At 47.4% G+C, this 21,191-nt stretch overlaps 1 protein-coding gene across 5 annotated transcripts in view; it reads left to right on the top strand.

The window, feature by feature from the left end:
* The window catches only part of LOC308113552 (transcriptional repressor p66-alpha-like), a 39,645-nt gene that overhangs the window by 15,579 nt on the left and 2,875 nt on the right, over positions 1–21,191 (top strand). For 2 of the 5 annotated variants that reach the window (XM_080469930.1, XM_080469933.1), the window contains 8 exons: positions 7,147–7,291; positions 9,691–9,819; positions 13,291–13,368; positions 13,459–13,569; positions 13,657–13,827; positions 14,022–14,274; positions 15,249–15,619; positions 15,688–15,955. In XM_080469930.1, the coding sequence (XP_080326056.1) occupies positions 7,147–7,291; positions 9,691–9,819; positions 13,291–13,368; positions 13,459–13,569; positions 13,657–13,827; positions 14,022–14,274; positions 15,249–15,619; positions 15,688–15,955 (1,526 nt within the window). The remainder of the gene's footprint in view (positions 1–7,146; positions 7,292–9,690; positions 9,820–13,290; positions 13,369–13,458; positions 13,570–13,656; positions 13,828–14,021; positions 14,275–15,248; positions 15,620–15,687; positions 15,956–21,191) is intronic. The other 3 variants (XM_080469931.1, XM_080469934.1, XM_080469932.1) reach the window with 3 other exon arrangements.

The raw sequence follows: 21,191 nt of genomic DNA, 5'->3' as shown, positions 1-21,191 counted from the left end.
CTCCAACCTCAGACACTGTACAAGAAATAAAAGACTTTCTTGACAAGACCTTTGGATGACAATCAGTGGACATGAAGGACTTTTTTTCAGATGTGGACAAATGTATCATTTCGGTTCTGACAATTACAAAACAGGCAGAGACAGAGAAAGGAGACCACTAATATTAGAGCTGTGCAAAGACAAAACAATTGATGTCTTCCTCCTCCAGGAGACACAACAGGTGAGAACTAGATTTGTCCTCCTCCAGGAGACACAACAGATAAGTACTAGATTTGTCCTCCTCCAGGAGACACAGCAGGTAAGAACTAGATTTGTCCTCCTCCAGGAGACACAACAGATAAGAACTAGATTTGTCCTCCTCCAGGAGACACAACAGATAAGAACTAGATTTGTCCTCCTCCAGGAGACACAACAGATAAGAACTAGATTTGTCCTCCTCCAGGAGACACAACAGATAAGAACTAGATTTGTCCTCCTCCAGGAGACACAAGAGATAAGAACTAGATTCGTCCTCCTCCAGGAGACACAACAGATAAGAACTAGATTTGTCCTCCTCCAGGAGACACACAGCTCCTTTGATAATGAAGCAGACTGTCTCCTGGGCTGGAGAGGAAACCTTCTTCAGTGCAGGGGTCGCGGTGTTGTTCTCACCTCAGCTGTGTCCTACAGACATTTCATCCTGCGAGGTGGAGCAGGGTAGGGCTCAGGTGGTGCAGGCAAAACTAAAAGGAACCAGTTTCACCTTCATTAACATCTACGCCCATAACACCGGGGCCAACCGTGTTGGACTCTTTCAGAAACTAAACACTGAACTTAAACAACTTAACAGCAGTTAATTTACAATCATAGGAGGAGACTGGAACTGCTCCACCCATCCAGACTCTGGCAGGAACACACAGGAACCACACCCACCATCAGCATCCGCCCTTTCCACCATCCTAACTGAGAATGACCTGATAGACGCCTGGAGGACCCTCCACCCTACAGTCAGACATTACACCTGGAGGACCCTCCACCCTACAGTCAGACATTACACCTGGAGGACCCTCCACCCTACAGTCAGACAGGTAGTACACCTGGAGGACCCTCCACCCTACAGTCAGACAGGTAATACACCTGGACTCCTCAACCTGGCTGAAGTGGATCCATGGAGCACATCAGTCTTCTACCAGTCTGTCCTGAGAGCCTGGAGGACTGTCCTCACTGCCCGGAGAGACTCTTCCCAGGTGTTTGGCAACATAAGAGAAGAGCCACTGTTCCATAACCCCTTGATCCAAGGCAGGCTCCTGCACTCCCTGACCATACAGAGGACCCTAACATCAGCTGGTCTGACCAAGCTGGACGACCTGAGGACGGTGGGACAGTGGAAGACTGCAGCCGGGTTGAGCCAAGAGACCGGGCTCAAATCACAAAGACTGGTGGAGAAACTGCTGGAGGAGGTGATGAGAGCTCTACCTGGCTCCTTCAGGGAGGCTCTGGGGAAGGAAACACCAACCGACCAACAACCTTCATCGTCCCTCAGCTGTCCATCAGTGCTGCGGTCAGGGAGCAGGAGGTGGACAATGGACTTCTTCTCTCCTTCACAACACCAAAACTCCCTGCGTTTCCCCGACTGAAGTAGAAGGACCTCTACAAGATCACTGTGGAGGTCATGAACTGTGCGTCTCTGACTGGTGTCCAGGAGTCCAGGTGGTCTGGGACGTTGGCACCAGGGTCCTCACCCAGAGACAGCTGGAGGTCCCTGTACAAAGCCCCCATAGAGAAAGGCACTGCGGGTCTCCAGTGGAGGGTGGGACATGGGGCTGTCGGTGTGTCTTCTGCCAAGCCGAGGACACCCTGGATCACCTCTGGATCTCTGTCAGACACTGACCCCCTCTTTGCTCTGCTGCAGCAGTCGTTGACCCAGTTAGGACATGTCCTCCATAGTACCCTTTTCATACTCTGCAGCCCAACGCAGGGACATCTGCCTGGTCAACTTCCTGATAGGACAGGAGACAATGAGCATCTGGTTGTCACGGCGCAACAGAGGGCAAGGTGAAGGGTCTGATGATGCTCTGCAGATGTTCAGAGGTGGTGGCTGCTCCAGCCAGGGTGGAGTTCACCTCCACCTTTGCAGATGTTCAGAGGTGGTGGCTGCTCCACTCAGGGAGGAGTTCACCTTCTATAAACAAGTGTCGGATTTCAGAGAGTTTGTTTCTGTTTGGACTGTTGGTGGTGTTCTGTGTGTGTGTGTGTGTGTGTGTGTGTGTGTGTGTGTGTGTGTGTGTGTGTGTGTGTGTGTGTGTGTGTGTGTGTGTGTGTGTGTGTGTGTGTGTGTGTGTGTGTGTGTGTGTGTGTGTGTGTGTGTGTGTGTGTGTGTGTGTGTGTGTGTGTGTGTGTGTGTGTGTGTGTGTGTGTGTGTGTGTGTGTGTGTGTCCCTCTCTCTTGCTCCCCTTCTCCCTCTCTCTCGCTCCCCCCCTCTCTCGCTCCCCTTCTCCCTCGCTCCCCCTCTCCCCCTCTCCCTCGCTCTCCCTCTCCCTCTCTCTCGCTCTCGCTCTCCCTCTCTCATGCTCCCTCTCCGTCTCCCTCTCCGCTCATAAATGAAAACAAATGAAAGAAAATCTAGTTCACTGCACGTCGAGTCACTTTACTGCTCTTAATCTGAGATTATTAAATATAAACACTAATCCTGCAGCGTCTCACTCTTCTCCTCTCACCTCCATTTTGCCCCTGCTCTCCACCTGAACCCTAAAACTGCCCCCGCTCAAAATGAAGCCGTGTGTCATAAACTGGTTCTAGCCGGTCGTTGCCATGGTTTCCACGTGGAAGGATTGGGGGGGGGGGGGGGGGGGGGGATGAGCAGGTCACATGACGAAGACTTTGAGTCATGTGACTTCTGTGGAAGAGTGGTGATTAATCCACAGGAAGTGATGATGGCGCTAAGCCCAGAGGACGGATGGACGGACGGACAGACCGTTCATGTTACATTAAAATCCTGATCATAGAAATGATAGCTTTTTTTTAAATGCTCCATTTTGTGTTTGGCGGTACATCATCTTAGAGTTTTCTTCTTTTATGGTACACGGCAACAAACTAGAAAAACTAAACTCAGAATGTGGTCACCCCCTGCCTGGAATGCCTGTTCACCTCAATATATTCATTATTCAATGTTTCCAGGCCTTGACATTAAGGATTTTGACATCTTTGTACTTGTCCAAAGTTTAATGGAACTCTATAAGCTTGGGTAAAGTCTGAATTCCACCAATAAATCCATTGTAAAATGTTTCTGGAATTGTTGTTTGAATAAACTTGAGGTATATCTGACTCCAATTAAAAATGATTAGACAAACATAATAGGATATTACAAATTATTTTTACAGTTTAACTTCTTTCCATGAGAGTATCCATGCAGGTTCTGACATAGTACTGAAACATTTAGCCTATCAGAGTTCATTTACATATTTCATTTATTTACACATTAACACAGTCATTTCAATTACCTTAGAATAGTTGAAAACACTCTTTATTATATACAAGTACTGCATTAATGATTTAAAGGGAAGAATTAAATTCTTGTGCATACTAGAGGATTAATGAGTAAATAGTTTTAGACAGAAAATAAATTGTAGTATCATACATTAACTGACAGTATTCGGTGACTAGAGTACACCAATAAAAAGACACAAACTGATGCATGACAGAGTGCAGTACTGTAGAACACAAACTGACAAAATGTGGATCCAGTTTGTCACTAAAGTATTTAGAAAACAAGTATTGAAGCACAATTCATGAACATTGAAAAGTTCTTATTTCAGGATTCTGATGGAGGGACAGCTTCAGGAACTTGCTCATCTATACTGCAGTAGGGAAGCACCGAGCCACGTTGTTTCACTTCTGATCTGATCCTGATACTTTAATTTGTATATCTGCTGATACTATTCTGATAGCAGAGCTCTGTTTGCTTTAATATTATTATGATTGTTGATTTTATATGAGGCTGTAATAAACTCCTCTCTACAGAAAAGTATGAAATGTACTAATGTATACATGTATTCTCTCTAAACACAACTTGAGGTTAGTATCAGGACAGAAAAGGAAGCAGTACAAAGTATTTTTGTTCCATGTGGACAATGTGGGGGTCTGCGTGACGTCATCATCTCATAATAAACTAGTTCTATCTTTAAAAGCTCAGAATGACTTTATTAATCCCTGGGGAAACTCTTGAGCAAGGCAGCAGCAACACAATGTTTCCAGCTCTAACGCAGCTCCAACCATTGGGACTATTTTCAGGGAGTTTAGCGTGGAGTAGGACGCAGCTTCACGGAGGTGTGAATCGCCTGCTGACAGCCTGGAGGAGCTGCTGGTCATTGTTTTGATGTCAGTGCTGGAGATTGAAAACGCTGACGTCTGGCTGCAGGGCGCCGCCTCGCTGTGCTACGGCTTTGCTGACATCCAGGTTGCTACGTTGATTTGCAAACGTTGCTCGTTGCTTTGTAAATATTGCATGTTGCTGTGTGGCCTTGCAAACATTGAACGTTGCTGCATTGCTTTGCTAACATCCATGTTGCTGCGTTGTTTTCTTAACATCCACGTTGCTGCTTTGCGAACATCCACGTTGCTGCGTTGCTTTGCAAACACCCACATTGCTGCGTTGCAATGCTAACGACCGCATTGCTGTGTTGCTTTGCTAACGTCCACGTTGCTGCGTTGCTTTGCAAATGTTGCTGTGTTGCTTTGTAAATATCGCACGTTGCGGCATTGCTTTAACATCCATGTTGCTGCGTTGCTTTGCAAACATCCATGTTGCTGCGTTGCTTTGCAAACATCCACGTTGCTGCGTTGCTTTGCTAACATTGACGTTGCTGCGTTGCTTTAACATCCACGTTGCTGTGTTGCTTTGCAAACACTGCACATTGCTGCGTTGCTTTGCAAACGTTGCTGTGTTGCTTTGTAAATATTGCACGTTGCTTTGCTAACATCCACGTTGCTGCGTTGCTTTGCAAACATCCACATTGCTGCGTTGCTTTGTTAACATCCACGTTGATGTGTTGCTTTGCAAACATCCACGTTGCTGCGTTGCTTTAACATCCACGTTGCTGCGTTGCTTTGCTAACATCCACATTGCTGCGTTGCTTTGCTAACATCCACGTTGCTGTGTTGCTTTGCTAACGTCCACGTTGCTGCGTTGCTTTGCAAACGTTGCTGTTTTGCTCTGTAAATATTCCACGTTGCTGTGTTGCTTTGCTAACATTGCTGTGTTGCTTTGTAAATATTGCTCGTTGCTGTGTTGCTTTGTGGTGTTTTGAGTGTAAAATGCGTCCAAACAGCAACTTGTTGCCATGAAAAGTTAGATAGCACAGTGCTACTTCCCTAGCCTGCTCGCTGGCTGCAAACTGTGGAATGGATTTCCTGACTCATTCCTCCTGGTCTCATTGAGACCCGCCTCCCTTCAGGAAATCCAGTCCACAGTTTGCAGCCAGCGAGCAGAGCAGCAGCAGGGAAACACTGTGGAGTCATTTCAGCACCATGAAGCAGACCAGGATCATGGATCAGGAATCTCTGCAGGTTGGATCAGAACTTTCTGATTTTGCACTCGTCCCACGGACTGGCCATCGTAAATGTGTGGTAGTCCGTAGAAATATGTACTCTGGCAGACTGGCGTTAAGATCCACCCCTGGTGGATGGACACACACGGCTCATGCTGGGTTAGGGTTAACTTGCTCATAGAAAAGCAGAATGTTTAAGCAGATGGCCGCCATCTTTCTGCAGGAACTGGAACGTTCTGAGATGTTTTGGTATCGATTCAATTCAACTTTATTTATATTCCACCAAATACAACATCGTCATTTCAAGACACTTTTGCAGAGAAAAGCTAACATTCCACACGGGGAAAGGAGGGAAAGGGAGAGGACAGACAAACAAGACATGGAGACAGAGATCGACACTGCAGACGGATCAGGGCAGAGGCTTCAGACCAACAACTTCCTGTTCCACTGGAGGGAGTCGGGGAGGGGTAAGGGGGGACAGAGTCGGGTGGGGCTAATGGGTAGCCACAAACAACTGTGACGTATAGTCTTCAGACCAGATATCAAGGAGAGTCTTCCTGTACTCTTCCTCCTCTCTTCTTCACTACTCCACGTTTGCCTGCAAGATATCTTCTAATGTTTTCTTTTTGCGTCTGCTTCTTCTGATTTGCGCGGTTAGCTCTGGTTGTTTACTACCCAGAACGCATTGTGCTTTAAATCATGTCCTCACCCCCCGCCTGCTCGAAAGATGGTTTGTAAAGGAACCCAGATCGATGTTTTAAGGGGACCAGAGATCCGGTTCAGAGTTGGTGGACATGGTCACGTCGCACAAACCAAAGAGTTTGTCCCTGAAGAGACCAACCAGGAGAATCTGAACACACCCTAAGGTCCTGTCCACATTTTTTCTCCCTTTCGTTCATCAAAAAAATAAAAAAATACGTCCACGCGTCACTATGAACCCAGCTGACAATAATGTAGTACACAGGTCAGGCCTTTCGGTGGCGCTGTAACTGCCACAGAAACTCTCCAGTATAGTAAGAAGCCTCCTGCTCCTCTTCCTATTGGAGGACTCAACGTCAGGCCTCATTAAACCAAACAGCATCAGCAGCTCCACCTGGAACAAGGTCTCCGCCATCTTGTTGTTGTTCAGTGATGTCACGGAGAGGGAGACGGGGCTATAGGTCGAGAGGCGGGGCCATGACATCGTTTTCAGCAGACATGCGTCTTGCCAACTTGCCAGATGATGAGGGACGATGGTATTAAAAACTGAACATCATCTGGACCAGAGCATCCTGGTTCTCCTGGGAGGATTCCAGGAAGGGGTTTCAACAAACTCCTGAACTCTGACCTCTGAACTCTGAGTCGACTCACTCTGAGATGAGACTCTGAGTTTTCGGTTCCAGAACAGCTGATCTGAATTAGTTCAATCAACTCTGAGTATGTGAACCTTTAGTTAAGCGCCTGAACAACCAGAATAAAAAGCTTCATCAATGCAGCCCTGATACCACAGGCCGCTATGGCAACAGAGCCAAAACCAGTAATTTCACATTAAAGTACCAGACTGAAAATAATGAAGTACCAGTGCTGCAGCAGCAGAGGAACCGTTGACATGTTGAGAGTTTAAATCTGTGCTTCTCCTCAGCAGCAGCATCAAACGGGAGAATCGTCCTCCGTCCCCTGAAGACGACGACGATGACGACGTGATCATCCTGTCGGACAACGACTCCCCAAGTCCTCCGGTGAACGGGCTGAGCCACTTCAGGGAGCTGGACACTGACCTGCTCATGGTACAGAATAATAAAACGTGTCTTTCCTGTGTCGATGGTCTAAAACAAGAAGTGGAACTAACAACTACATCGTTAGAACACTGGAGTAGTACTCACACCGATACTTTGTGTTGTGTTATAATCATTGTGTTGTGATCGTGTTGTGTTTTGATAGTTGTGTTGTGTTCCAATCGTGTTGTGATAGTTGTGTTGTAATCGTGTTGTGTTCTAATCGTTGTGTTGTGTTGTGTTGTATTTGTCGTGTTGTGATAGTTGTGTTGTAATCGTTGTGTTGTTGTAATCGTGTTTGTTGTAAAGGTTGTGTTGTAATTGTTGTGTTGTGATAATTGTGTTGTAATTGTTGTGTTGTAATCGTTGTGTTGTGTTGTGTTGTAATCGTTGTGTGTTGCGTTGCAATCATTGTGTTGTAATCGTGTTGTGTTATGTTGCAATCGTTGTGTTGTAATCATTGTATTGTGATAGTTGTGTTGCGTCGTTTTGTAATCGTTGTGTTGTGTTGTAATCGTCTTGTCTTGTGTTGTGTTGTAATAGTTGTGTTGTAATAGTTGTGTTGTGTTTTGATAGTTGTGTTGTAATCATTGTGTTGTGATAGTTGTGTTGTAATCGTTGTGTTGTGATGTGTTGGAATCGTTGTGTTGTAATCCTTGTGTTGTGTTGTAATCGTTGTGTTGTAATCAGTGTTGTGTTGTAAAAATGTTGTAATCATTGTTTTGTGTTGTAATCGTTGTGTTTTGTTGTGTTGTGTTGTATTGTATTCATTGTGTTGCAGTTGTGTTGTAATCGTTGTGTTGTAATAATTGTGTTGTGTTGTAATCGTTTTGTTGTGTTGTAATCATTGTTTTGTATTGTAATCATTGTGTTGCAGTTGTGTTACAGTTGTGTTGTCATCGTTGTGTTGTGTTGTGTTGTAATCGTTTTGTTGTGTTGTAATCGTTGTTTTGTGTTGTAATTGTTGTGTTGTATTGTAATCATTGTGTTGCAGTTGTGTTACAGTTGTGTTGTCATCGTTGTGTTGTGTTGTAATCGTTGTTGTGTTGTAATCGTTGTGTTGTGTTGTAATCGTGTTTGTTGTAAAGGTTGTGTTGTGATAGTTGTGTTGTAATTGTTGTGTTGGAATCGTTGTGTTGGAATCGTTGTGTGTTGCGTTGCAATCATTGTGTTGTTGTAATCGTGTTGTGTTATGTTGTAATCGTTGTGTTGTGATAGTTGTGTTGCGTTGTGTTGTAATCGTCTTTTGTTGTGTTGTAATAGTTGTGTTGTGTTGTAATCGTTCTGTTGTAATCGTGTTGTGTTGTAATCATTGTATTGTGATAGTTGTGTTGCGTCATTTTGTAATCGTTGTGTTGTGTTGTAATCGTCTTGTGTTGTGTTGTGTTGTAATCATTGTATTGTGATAGTTGTGTTGCGTCATTTTGTAATCGTTGTGTTGTGTTGTAATCGTCTTGTATTGTTTTGAGATGTGTTGTAATCGTTGTGTTGTGTTGTAATCGTTGTGTTGTGATAGTTGTGTTGTAATCGTTGTGTTGTGATGTGTTATAATCGTTGTGTTGTAATCCTTGTGATGTGTTGTAATCGTTGTGTTGTGATGTGTTGTAATCCTTGTGTTGTGTTGTAATCGTTGTGTTGTAATCGTGTTGTGTTGTGTTTTAATCGTGTTGTGTTGTAATCGTTGTGTTGTGTTGTAATCCTTGTGATGTGTTGTAATCGTTGTGTTGTGTTGTAATCCTTGTGATGTGTTGTAATCCTTGTGTTGTGTTGTAATCGTTGTGTTGTAATCGTGTTGTGTTGTGTTTTAATCGTGTTGTGTTGTAATCGTTGTGTTGTGTTGTAATCCTTGTGATGTGTTGTAATCGTTGTGTTGTGTTGTAATCATTGTGTTGTGTTGTAATCCTTGTGTTGTGTTGTAATCATTGAGTTGTAATCGTGTTGTGTTGTAATCATTGTGCCGTGTTGTGTTGTAAGTGTTGTGTTGTAATCGTTGTTGTGTTGTCGTCATTGTGTTGTTTTAATCGTTGTGTTGTAATCATTGTGTTGTAATCGTGTTGTGTTGTGTTGTAATCATTGTGTTGTAATCGTGTTGTGTTGTGTTGTAATCATTATGTTGTGTTGTGTTGTAATCCTTGTGTTGTGTTGTGTTGTAATCATTGTGTTGTGTTGTAATCCTTGTGTTGTGTTGTGTTGTAATCATTATGTTGTGTTGTGTTGTAATCCTTGTGTTGTGTTGTGTTGTAATCATTGTGTTGTGTTGTAATCATTATGTTGTGTTGTGTTGTAATCATTGTGTTGTGTTGTAATCCTTGTGTTGTGTTGTGTTGTAATCATTGTGTTGTAATCCTTGTGTTGTGTTGTAATCCTTGTGTTGTGTTGTGTTGTAATCATTGTGTTGTGTTGTTGTGTAGAGGAGCAGCCCGGCCGACAGGCAGCAGATCATCCAGCAACTGAAGGAGGAGCTGCGGTTGGAAGAGGCCAAGCTGGTGCTGCTGAAGAAGCTCCGACAGAGTCAGATCCAGAGGGAGGGGCTTCAGAAGGTGAGCTCCTCCTCCTCCTCCTCCTCCTGCTCACTGGGTGGTCTTTTCTACCAGGTTCTAGTTCTGGTCCAGGGCCAGATTTAGCACCAGTTCTTTGTCTTTCCACCACCAAAGCCTATCAGGGGCTAAACCGGAGCAAAGCCGACCCCACATTGTTGCTGGGCCAGAAGGGGGTCAGACCGGGGTCAGACCGGGGTCAGACCGGGGTCTGGCACGTCATCAGCTGGGGGCGGAGTTATCATTGCCTACCAGGAGGAAGAGACGATGAACCGGCTTTCTGAAATCTCCAGTAAACATGGAGCCCGGAGGGATTATAGAGGGAAATATTTCAATAACATGAGGGAAGGGGATAAGTGGTCCCTCAGGAACTACTAAACAAACTACAAACTACTATAACTGAAAACTTGGAGTTTTTAGAGCTAAAATGAGTCTTTTAATGGCTTCATGTGAAAGAGAACTTTAATCAGTGTGTTTACCTAGGTTGCCATGGAAACAGCTGTAGAGCAATGTTCTATCATTCTACACCTCCGTTCCTCCATGTTGAAGCTTTTGATTCAGACTCGTCCAGAAATAAAGTGAAAGCAGCAGAAAGGCACTATGGAATGTTGGAATGGTGAAAAATAAGACCCAGGATCATTCATGTTATTATTATTAGTGCCTGCCTCCTTATCGATCAGCCAATCAATCAACTTTATTTGTAAAGCACTTTTTGTACACTTAATGTCAAACAAAGTGCTGAACATGATTTAAAAACAGTGCAAAGATACAATAGAAAAAATGAACACACACACACACACACACACACACACACACACACACACACACACACACACACACACACACACACACACACACACACACACACACACACACACACACGCAGACAAGCCTAGTGGTATGGAGACATGGCAGGACACTGAGGACTAAGGTGAGGAAAGGGACACATTTGGGGGCCGTCCACACTGGGAGTGGCACAGCCTCTAACCACAGGGGGCGCTGCCCCTCAGATCCCCCCAGCCCGGCCAGACTGGCAAGTCCCACAACATACATAGGGGACCAACCAGGTTCCCGGGACGGGGGAACCCACGAGAACGTCCCTCCAGTGGGGAACGTGGTCACCACCAGTGTAGCGCCCCCTGAGAGGAACCACTGGAGATAAAAGATTCAGTTAACAACCTGATAACAGTAGATATATAGATAAAGTAGATAAAGTAGATAAAAGCAGATAAATATATATATATATATATACACATCTATAAAAATCTGTTAAAAAGCCTGATTAAAAGGTGAGTTTTAAACTTTTTTTTTAAAAGCCTCAAGGGTCTCTGCAGCCCTGAGGCTCCCCGGCAGGCTGTTCCACAGACGGGGGCCATAGGAGCTGAATGCAGCCCCCCCAGGGGTCTTGGTCCTGGTTCTAGGCACCACTAAAAGGCCGTCGCTGGAGGACCTCAGGGTCCGTGGGGGCCGATACGGTAAAAGTAGACCAGACTAATAGGAGGGTGCAAAAGCGTTAAGACACTTAAAAACTAATAAAGAACCTTAAAATCCATCCTGAAGCCAGCGGGGAGCCGATGCAGCGATTTTAAAAACAGGCGTGATGTGGGCCGCCCTCTGGTCCTCGTCAGCACTCCGGCAGCAGAGTTCTGTAGGAGTTGGAGAGTTGATAAAGTTTTTTGGGAGACCAGAGAGCAGGGCGGTACAATAGTCCAGCCTTCAGGAGGTAAAAACATTAGCACCTCCAGCCTTGGCTGAGAGAGAAGTGGGCGGAGTCTGGCTGAGTTCTTCAGCTGATAAAAACAGTCTTTGTCACATGTTTGATGTGTGAGATCGAATGAAGCTCAGAGTCAAAAGTCAGGGCCGGGTTCTGTACGGATGAAGATGGTTCAAATCCAACAGTTTGGGTAAAAGTTTGTCTCTCTGCCCTTCAGGACCGAGAACTAGAACATGTGTTTTGTCCTGGTTGAGCTGAAGGACGTTTGCTGCCGTCCAAGACTTAATATCTAAAATACAGTTAAGAAGGGCATCAGTTGTCCTCGTGTCCTCAGGAGACACCTCCACATACAGCTGTGTGTCATCAGCATAGCTATGGAAGCTGATGCCATGTCTCCTGAGGACGTCCCCGAGTGGCAGCATGTCAAGATTAAAAAGGATTGGGCCTAAAACCGATCCTTGGGGAACCCCACAGCTGACTTCATGGGTTCCTGAGGAACGTGTATCCATACTTACAAAGAAGCGTCGATCTGTGAGAAAAGAACTGAACCACTTCAAAACATCAGCAGAGACGCCGGCCAGATTCCTGAGTCTCTCTAATAAAACCTGATCAATCACAAGCACTAAGATCCACTAAGATCTAGACTGGGAGCTGTTGGGAGTCTTGATTGCCCCTGATGCCATTTAGAATCTTTATACGGGCTGTGCTGTGGTTCTTCCTCAAACCAGACTGACGCCTCTCTAAAAGGTTATTTTAAGAGGCGAGGTGCTAAGATTACTATTCTTAGGACGGCAACACTTTTTCCAAAAATCTTCTGGCAGTTTTTTCGGCGTGTAACTAGTCCCGCACCGCTTGGAGCGGGTACACAAAAAGAACATCAAAACGTGAGAAAAATTCAGGAATAGTGTGCTATGACTTTTCTAAGCGCCACGGCTCACGGTTTCCCGAAAAAAAGGTGAAAAATTTCCCATTCAAAGTGATTGGGAACAAAAAAAATTCTAACTTTTTCAACGCCAGATTACGTCGCCATATTTTCAGCTAGAGACTTGATTAAAAATTTTAAACGTAGCCTCTCTTGTCCTCTATTCAGAAGTGAAAACATATTTTTCACATCTCCACCCAATTTTAATCTGTGAGCCTTCAAGTTCTATAAAGATTTCAGCTGTTTTTAGAGTTTAACATTGGTGTGTATTGGAAAAGCTAGAATGGGGAGATTTTCATAGAGTGGGAGAAGCTGTCGATTTTCCCCCCAAAGCGTGTCTCTCTCGTCCCCATGGCCACATGTCTTCCTCTTTCTCATCATGTTATATATCAAAACGTAGCTACAAGCCTTGTGCTTCTAACAAGGTCCCTTTTGTAGGGGCTGTCGGTCGGCAGCAGGAAGCAGGCACCACACTTTATTATCATTATTTTTCTCTATGTCCACTCCGGGGCTCCAGACTAAAACAAGACGGACGTGAAATACCAGCAGTAGAGGGACGAGGAGACTCAAATGTTTTCATCCGAGGTTCAGGTCAGACTAGATGGAGCGACCCGGACTAAACCACCTGAACTCATTATTGGCAGCAGAGGGCAGATCTGCTGTAGATCCTGCCGGCGCTACGTTGGTGGAACCAGTGACGTAATGACGTGGTTCTCTCTGGCTCCCTGACCATGGAAACACAACCGCTTCTTTGGAGCTGCTCATTTCAGAACTGAACTAGAACCTGAACTAGAACCTGCTTCTGTCTGGTGGAAAAGCCCTATCTGTTCCTCCTCAGCCCTCAGGTCTGTCGGGCTCCTCTGCACCTCCTCCTCTGATTCGAGGAACCATCAGCAGCAGTAAAGGCTCTCAGCAGGTACAGGTTCTCCTGGTTCTCCTAGTCCTCCTGGTCATCCAAGTCCTCCTGGTTCTCAGAATGCTCTGTGTTTGGTTGCACCTCCTCCAGGTGGTTGGCGGCAGGACGTCAGGGACGGTGGTTCCTCCTCCTCTGGCGAGAGGAGCACAGCATTCCTTCAAACACCAGGTCATCATGCCTCCGCTGGGCCGAGGAGCCCAGGTGAATCTGGATCATCATGTCTGTCTGCAGCAGGTGACCTTTGACCTCCAGACTCATGACCCCCCCCCCCCCACCGTGTGTCCACAGCAGATCCAGGTCCTGCGCCAGCAGCAGCAGCAGGGGAGCGGGGCCACGGGGGGGTCTGGTTCCGGCCCGCCCCCCCTGCTGCTGGGCCCACGGACCTCAGTCCCCCTGGCGCCGGGCCAGAGAGGCCTGGTGCAGCAGGGCCTCCTCCGGGGGGTCGGCGCCAACACACTGGTCAGTTTAACAACAGGAAGCTCTGAGCGCAGACAGGAAGTTGGTTGTGTGTGTGTGTGTGTGTGTGTGTGTGTGTGTGTGTGTGTGTGTGTGTGTGTGTGTGTGTGTGTGTGTGTGTGTGTGTGTGTGTGTGTGTGTGTGTGTGTGTGTGTGTGTGTGTGTGTGTGTGTTGAACGGCCGCTCTCTTTCCACAGGGCTCTGTTTCCAGTCTGAAGAGCTCCTCCTCCTCAGGGGGCGTGGCTGTGGTCAACGACTCACCGGCCAGCCGCCAGGCTGCCGCCAAGCTAGCCCTGCGGAAACAATTGGAGAAGACCCTGCTGGAGATCCCCCCCCCCAAACCACCCACCCCCGACTTCAACTTCTTGCCCTCTGCTGCCAATAATGAGTTCATCTACCTGGTGGGGCTGGAGGAGGTGGTGCAAAACCTGCTGGACTCGCTGCACAGAGGTGAGCTGCTGTCATGTGACGGGCTGATCAGTGATCAGCGATCAGCCTGCTGCCTCGCATTTCATTAAGCCAGGACAGAAAGACCAGAAGCCTCCTGATCCTTTTACAATGGAAGACCAGTTCACTGTGTTCACTTTGTTCAGCAGCACACACACACACACACACACACACACACACACACACACACACACACACACACACACACACACACACACACACACACACACACACACACACACACACACAGGCACCTATAATTAAACTGCATAATAGAATAATAATGATATTTAATGTTCTTAGTCGTTGTAGTATTCATAAGAACGGGGAGATCAGAAGGCCAGTTGGAGTTGCTCATTAGAGAGCTAGAGCAGGTTCTTGTTGTGGTTTTTGTCACCTCTAACTGTAAATGTGCATTTTGACATTTGACCCATCAAATTTAAGCCATTTTCAGAACAGACTCTCCGCACATTTCTTGCAGAAAAACTTTCCCTCCCCACTTTGTGATGTCTGAGCAGATGAGCAGCCTTGTTTTTCTTTGTCTAGAACCCGTCAGACTGAGGTTCCTAAGACATTTCAGCCTGAGCAGGAGAACCAGAAACACAGCGCTGTCCTCATACAATCTCTTACTTTGAAAATGACAACTTCTGGTCACACAATCTAATAAATTGGGTGTTTTGCTTCAGTTTTTATATTTCTGTTCTATAAAGATTAAATTTTTTGTTTCTATAAACAGAAAATGAAAATCACCAGGTTTTTTAAAGTTGGTTATTGCTTCTAGAGCCTGATAAAGAAAAATGCCTTGATTTTCACTTCAGATTTTTGAATTTTAAAATTAAAATCAAATGACTAATTTTTGGTTTTTCAATGTGCTTTTCTTAATTGTAAATCCACTGAGCACAAAATGCTCTGACCTGCAGCCGTGAGGAAGCAGAAATGTTCTGCTTGCTGTGCTTCACTGTGGCTGTCCTCCTCAGGTAAGACAGGTGGAGCTGTGTCCAAGCTCACCGTCCGGGAGCCCTTCGTCTGCACCCAGTGCCACACCGACTTCACCTGCCGCTGGAGGCAGGACAAGATGAAAGGGGGCGTGGTTCTGTGTGAGGACTGCATGTCGTCCAATCAGAAAAAAGCTTTGAAAGCTGAGCACACCAACAGGCTGAAGGCTGCGTTCGTCAAAGCGCTGCAGCAGGAGCAGGAGATCGAGCAGCGCATCATCCAGCAGACGTCCTCGGCCGGGCCCCATGGCTCCTCCCCCTCCTCCTCCCACCAGCTGAAGCAGGCTCAGGCCAGGGCGTCGTCCCTGCACCACCAGGCCGGCCGCAGCATCGTCCACCATCACTCCATCAAGGTGAGAAACGCTTCTGACCGTGGTCCCGGCCGTCGGCGCTGCTCACGCCGCCTCTCCTGTCTCCTCAGAGCTCGCAGGGCCACCTGTCCCACGGCGTCTCCTCTGTGGGGGTGAGAGGCATCGCCCACTCCTTCTCCTCCTCCTCCCAGCTGCAGAGCGCCGTGGCGGCCGCCGCTTTGGTCAGCCGGCCAGGTAAGCACGCACATGTTTCCCACCGCTCTGTGCAGAGTGCAAAGGTGAGCAGCAGTGGAACCGGCGGCGGCAGGAATATCCGCGGAGCTAGTGGCTCATCCACTGCATCCACTGCATGGAAGAAGCAGACCAACAGCAGCACAGGTAGACCACATGAAGAGCAGCTCAGCTCTGGAGCCTCTCCCTCCACAAACCTTTCCAGATAAACCCCGCCTCCTCCAGAGGACCAGCTCCTCCTCCAGTCGCTCTCCTCACTGACAACTACGTCGCTTCCGGGGGGTCGGGTGTGGTTGTGATGTGGGTGGGGTTGTGATGTGGGTGTGGTGTGGTTGTGTGGGTGTGGCGTGGTTGTGATGTGCTTGTGTGGTTTGGTAATGTGGGTGTATGGTTGTGTGGGTGTGGTGCGGTTGTGATGTGGGGGTGTGGTTGTGGTGTCGTTGTGATGTGGGTGTGGTTCTGGTGTGGGTGTGGTTGTGTGGGTGTGGCGTGGTTGTGATGTGGTTGTGTGGTTTGGTAATGTGGGTGTATGGTTGTGTGGGTGTGGTGCGGTTGTGATGTGGGGGTGTGGGTGTGGTGTGGTGTGGTTGTGATGTGGGTGTGGGTGTGGTGATATTGGTGTGGTGTGGATGTGATGTGGGGGTGTGGTTGTGATATTGGTGTGGATGCGATGTGGGTGTGTGGTTGTGATGTGGGTGTGTGATTGTGGTGTGGTTGTGGTTTCGGGGTGGTTGTGGTGTTGTGTGGTTGTGATGTGGGTGTGTGATTGTGGTGTGGTTGTGATTTGTATGTTGTTTTGGGGTGGTTGTGAGCATGGTGTGGGTGTGGTGTGGATGTGGTTGTGATGTGGGTGTAGTTGTGATGTGGGTGTGGTGTGGTTGTGATGTGGTTGTGTGGTGTGGATGTGATGTGGTTGTGGTGTGGTCGTGATATTGGAGTGATGTGGTTGTGTGGTGTGGATGTGATGTGGGTGTGGTTGTGATATTGGTGTGGGTGTGGTGGTGTGGTTGTGGTCTGGGCGTGGTGTGGTGTGGTTGTGATATTGGTGTGATGTGGGTTTGGTTGTGATGTGATGTGGTTGTGATATTGGTGTGATGTGGTTGTGTGGGTGTGGTTGTGTGGATGTGATGTGGTTGTAATGTGGTTTTGTGGGTGTGGTCGTGGTGTGGTTGTGATGCGGTTGTGATGTGGTTGTGATATTGGTGTGATGTGGTTGTGATATTGATGTGATGTGGTTGTGTGGGTGTGGTTGTGGATATGATGTGGTTGTAATGTGGTTATGGGATGTGGGTGTGTGATTGTGGTGTGGTTGTGATGTGGTTGTGGTTTCGGGGTGGATGTGGTTGTGATGTGGGTGTAGTTGTGATATTCGTGTGATGTGGTTGTGTGGTGTGGTTGTGATGTGGGTGTGGTTGTGTGGTGTGGATGTGATGTGGTTGTGGTGTGGTCGTGATATTGGAGTGATGTGGTTGTTGTGTGGTTGTGGTGTGGGTGTTGTTGTGATGTGGTTGTGTAGGTGTGGTGTGGATGTGATTTGGGTGTGGTTGTGATGTGGTTGTGATATTGGTGTGATGTGGTTGTGATATTGGTGTGATGTGGTTGTGGTGTGGTTGTGTGGATGTGATGGGGTTGTAATGTGGTTGTGTGGATGAGATGTGGTTGTGGTGTGGTTGTGATATTGGTGTGATGGTTGTGTGGTTGTGGTGTGGTTGTGATGTGGGTGTGGTGGTGTGGGCGTGGTGTGATGTGGTTGTGATATTGGTGTGATGTGTGGGTGTGGTTGTGGTGTGGTTGTGTGGATGTGATGTGGTTGTAATGTGGTTGTGTGGGTGTGGTCGTGGTGTGGTTGTGTGGATGAGATGTGGTTGTGGTGTGGTTGTGATATTGGTGTGATGGTTGTGTGGTGTGATGTGGGTGTGGTGGTGTGATGTGGTTGTGATATTGGTGTGATGTGGTTGTGGTGTGGTTGTGTGGATGTGATGGGGTTGTAATGTGGTTGTGTGGGTGTGGTGTGGTTGTGTGGATGAGATGTGGTTGTGGTGTGGTTGTGATATTGGTGTGATGGTTGTGTGGTTGTGGTGTGGTTGTGATGTGGGTGTGGTGGTGTGGGCGTGGTGTGATGTGGTTGTGATATTGGTGTGATGTGTGGGTGTGGTTGTGGTGTGGTTGTGTGGATGTGATGTGGTTGTAATGTGGTTGTGTGGGTGTGGTCGTGGTGTGGTTGTGTGGATGAGATGTGGTTGTGGTGTGGTTGTGATATTGGTGTGATGTGGGTGTGATGGTTGTGTGGTGTGATGTGGGTGTGGTGGTGTGGGCGTGGTGTGATGTGGTTGTGATATTGGTGTGATGTGGTTGTGATTTGGTTGTGATGTTGATGTGATGTGGTTTTGGATATAATGTGGTTGTGTCGGTGTGGTGTGGATGTGATGTGGTTGTGTGGTGGTTGTGTGGTGGTTGTGTGGGTGTGGTTGTGGATATGATGTGGTTGTAATGTGGTTGTGTGATGTGGTTGTAATGTGGGTGTGGGTGTGGTGATATTGGTGTGGTGTGGATGTGATGTGGGTGTGTGGTTGTGATATTGGTGTGGATGCGATGTGGGTGTGTGGTTGTGATGTGGGTGTGTGATTGTGGTGTGGTTGTGGTTTCGGGGTGGTTGTGGTGTTGTGTGGTTGTGATGTGGGTGTGTGATTGTGGTTGTGATTTGTATGTTGTTTTGGGGTGGTTGTGAGCATGGTGTGGGTGTGGTTGTGTGGGTGTGGTGTGGATGTGGTTGTGATGTGGGTGTAGTTGTGATATTGGTGTGATGTGGGTTTGGTGTGGTTGTGATGTGGTTGTGTGGTGTGGATGTGATGTGGTTGTGGTGTGGTCGTGATATTGGAGTGATGTGGTTGTGATGTGGTTGTGGTGTGGGTGTGGTTGTGTGGTGTGGATGTGGTGTGGGTGTTGTTGTGATGTCGTGGTGTGGATGTGATGTGGGTGTGGTTGTGATATTGGTGTGGGTGTGGTTGTGTGGGTGTGGTTGTGATATTGGTGTGGGTGTGGTTGTGTGGGTGTGGTTGTGGTCTGGGCGTGGTGTGGTGTGGTTGTGATATTGGTGTGATGTGGGTTTGGTTGTGATGTGATGTGGTTGTGATATTGGTGTGATGTGGTTGTGTGGGTGTGGTTGTGTGGATGTGATGTGGTTGTAATGTGGTTTTGTGGGTGTGGTCGTGGTGTGGTTGTGATGCGGTTGTGATGTGGTTGTGATATTGGTGTGATGTGGTTGTGATATTGATGTGATGTGGTTGTGTGGATGTGGTTGTGGATATGATGTGGTTGTAATGTGGTTATGTGATGTGGGTGTGTGATTGTGATGTGGGTGTGTGATTGTGGTGTGGTTGTGATGTGGTTGTGGTTTCGGGGTGGGTGTGGTGTAGTTGTGATGTGGGTGTGTGATTGTGGTGTGGTTGTGGTTTCGGGATGGTTGTGGGCATGGTGTGGGTGTGGTGTGGATGTGGTTGTGATGTGGGTGTAGTTGTGATATTCGTGTGATGTGGTTGTGTGGTGTGGTTGTGATGTGGGTGTGGTTGTGTGGTGTGGATGTGATGTGGTTGTGGTGTGGTCATGATATTGGAGTGATGTGGTTGTGTGTGGTTGTTGTGTGGATGTGGTTGTGATGTGGTTGTGTGGTTGTGGTGTGGGTGTTGTTGTGATGTGGTTGTGTAGGTGTGGTGTGGATGTGATTTGGGTGTGGTTGTGATATTGGTGTGATGTGGTTGTGTGGGTGTTGGTGTGGTTGTGATGTGGTTGTGTGGTTGTGGTCTTGGTGTGATGTGGTTGTGATATTGGTGTGATGTGGTTGTGGTGTGGTTGTGTGGATGTGATGGGGTTGTAATGTGGTTGTGTGGGTGTGGTGTGGTTGTGTGGATGAGATGTGGTTGTGGTGTGGTTGTGATATTGGTGTGATGGTTGTGTGGTTGTGGTGTGGTTGTGATGTGGGTGTGGTGGTGTGGGCGTGGTGTGATGTGGTTGTGATATTGGTGTGATGTGTGGGTGTGGTTGTGGTGTGGTTGTGTGGATGTGATGTGGTTGTAATGTGGTTGTGTGGGTGTGGATGAGATGTGGTTGTGGTGTGGTTGTGATATTGGTGTGATGGTTGTGTGGTGTGATGTAGGTGTGGTGGTGTGGGCGTGGTGTGATGTGGTTGTGATATTGGTGTGATGTGTGGTTGTGGTGTGGTTGTGTGGATGTGATGTTGTTGTAATGTGGTTGTGTGGGTGTGGTCGTGGTGTGGTTGTGTGGATGAGATGTGGTTGTGGTGTGGATGTGATGTGGGTGTGTGGTTGTGATATTTGTGTGGATGCGATGTGGGTGTGTGGTTGTGATGTGGGTGTGTGATTGTGGGGTGGTTGTGGTGTTGTGTGGTTGTGATGTGGGTGTGTGATTGTGGTGTGGTTGTGATTTGTATGTTGTTTTGGGGTGGTTGTGAGCATGGTGTGGGTGTGGTTGTGTGGGTGTGGTTGTGATGTGGGTGTAGTTGTGATATTGGTGTGATGTGGGTGTGGTGTGGTTGTGATGTGGTTGTGTGGTGTGGATGTGATGTGGTTGTGGTGTGGTCGTGATATTGGAGTGATGTGGTTGTGATGTGGTTGTGGTGTGGGTGTGGTTGTGTGGTGTGGGTGTTGTTGTGATGTGGTTGTGTGGTGTGGATGTGATGTGGGTGTGGTTGTGATATTGGTGTGGGTGTGGTTGTGTGGGTGTGGTTGTGGTCTGGGCGTGGTGTGGTGTGGTGTGGTTGTGATATTGGTGTGATGTGGGTTTGGTTGTGGTGTGATGTGGTTGTGATATTGGTGTGATGTGGTTGTGATATTGATGTGATGTGGTTGTGTGGGTGTGGTGTGGTTGTAATGTGGTTTTGTGGGTGTGGTCGTGGTGTGGTTGTGATGCGGTTGTGATGTGGTTGTGATATTGGTGTGATGTGGTTGTGATATTGATGTGATGTGGTTGTGTGGGTGTGGTTGTGGATATGATGTGGTTGTAATGTGGTTATGTGATGTGGGTGTGTGGTTGTGATGTGGGTGTGTGATTGTGGTGTGGTTGTGATGTGGTTGTGGTTTCGGGATGGTTGTGGGCATGGTGTGGGTGTGGTGTGGATGTGGTTGTGATGTGGGTGTAGTTGTGATATTCGTGTGATGTGGTTGTGTGGTGTGGTTGTGATGTGGGTGTGGTTGTGTGGTGTGGATGTGATGTGGTTGTGGTGTGGTCGTGATATTGGAGTGATGTGGTTGTGTGTGGTTGTTGTGTGGATGTGGTTGTGATGTGGTTGTGTGGTTGTGGTGTGGGTGTTGTTGTGATGTGGTTGTGTAGGTGTGGTGTGGATGTGATTTGGGTGTGGTTGTGATGT

This window comes from Lipophrys pholis (genome assembly GCF_963383615.2).
Source record: "Lipophrys pholis genome assembly, chromosome: 1".
In the NCBI taxonomy this organism is placed as follows: domain Eukaryota; kingdom Metazoa; phylum Chordata; class Actinopteri; order Blenniiformes; family Blenniidae; genus Lipophrys; species Lipophrys pholis.
The sequence above is the reverse complement of the archived record's forward strand: the minus strand, read 5'-3'. Positions and strand labels throughout refer to the sequence as shown.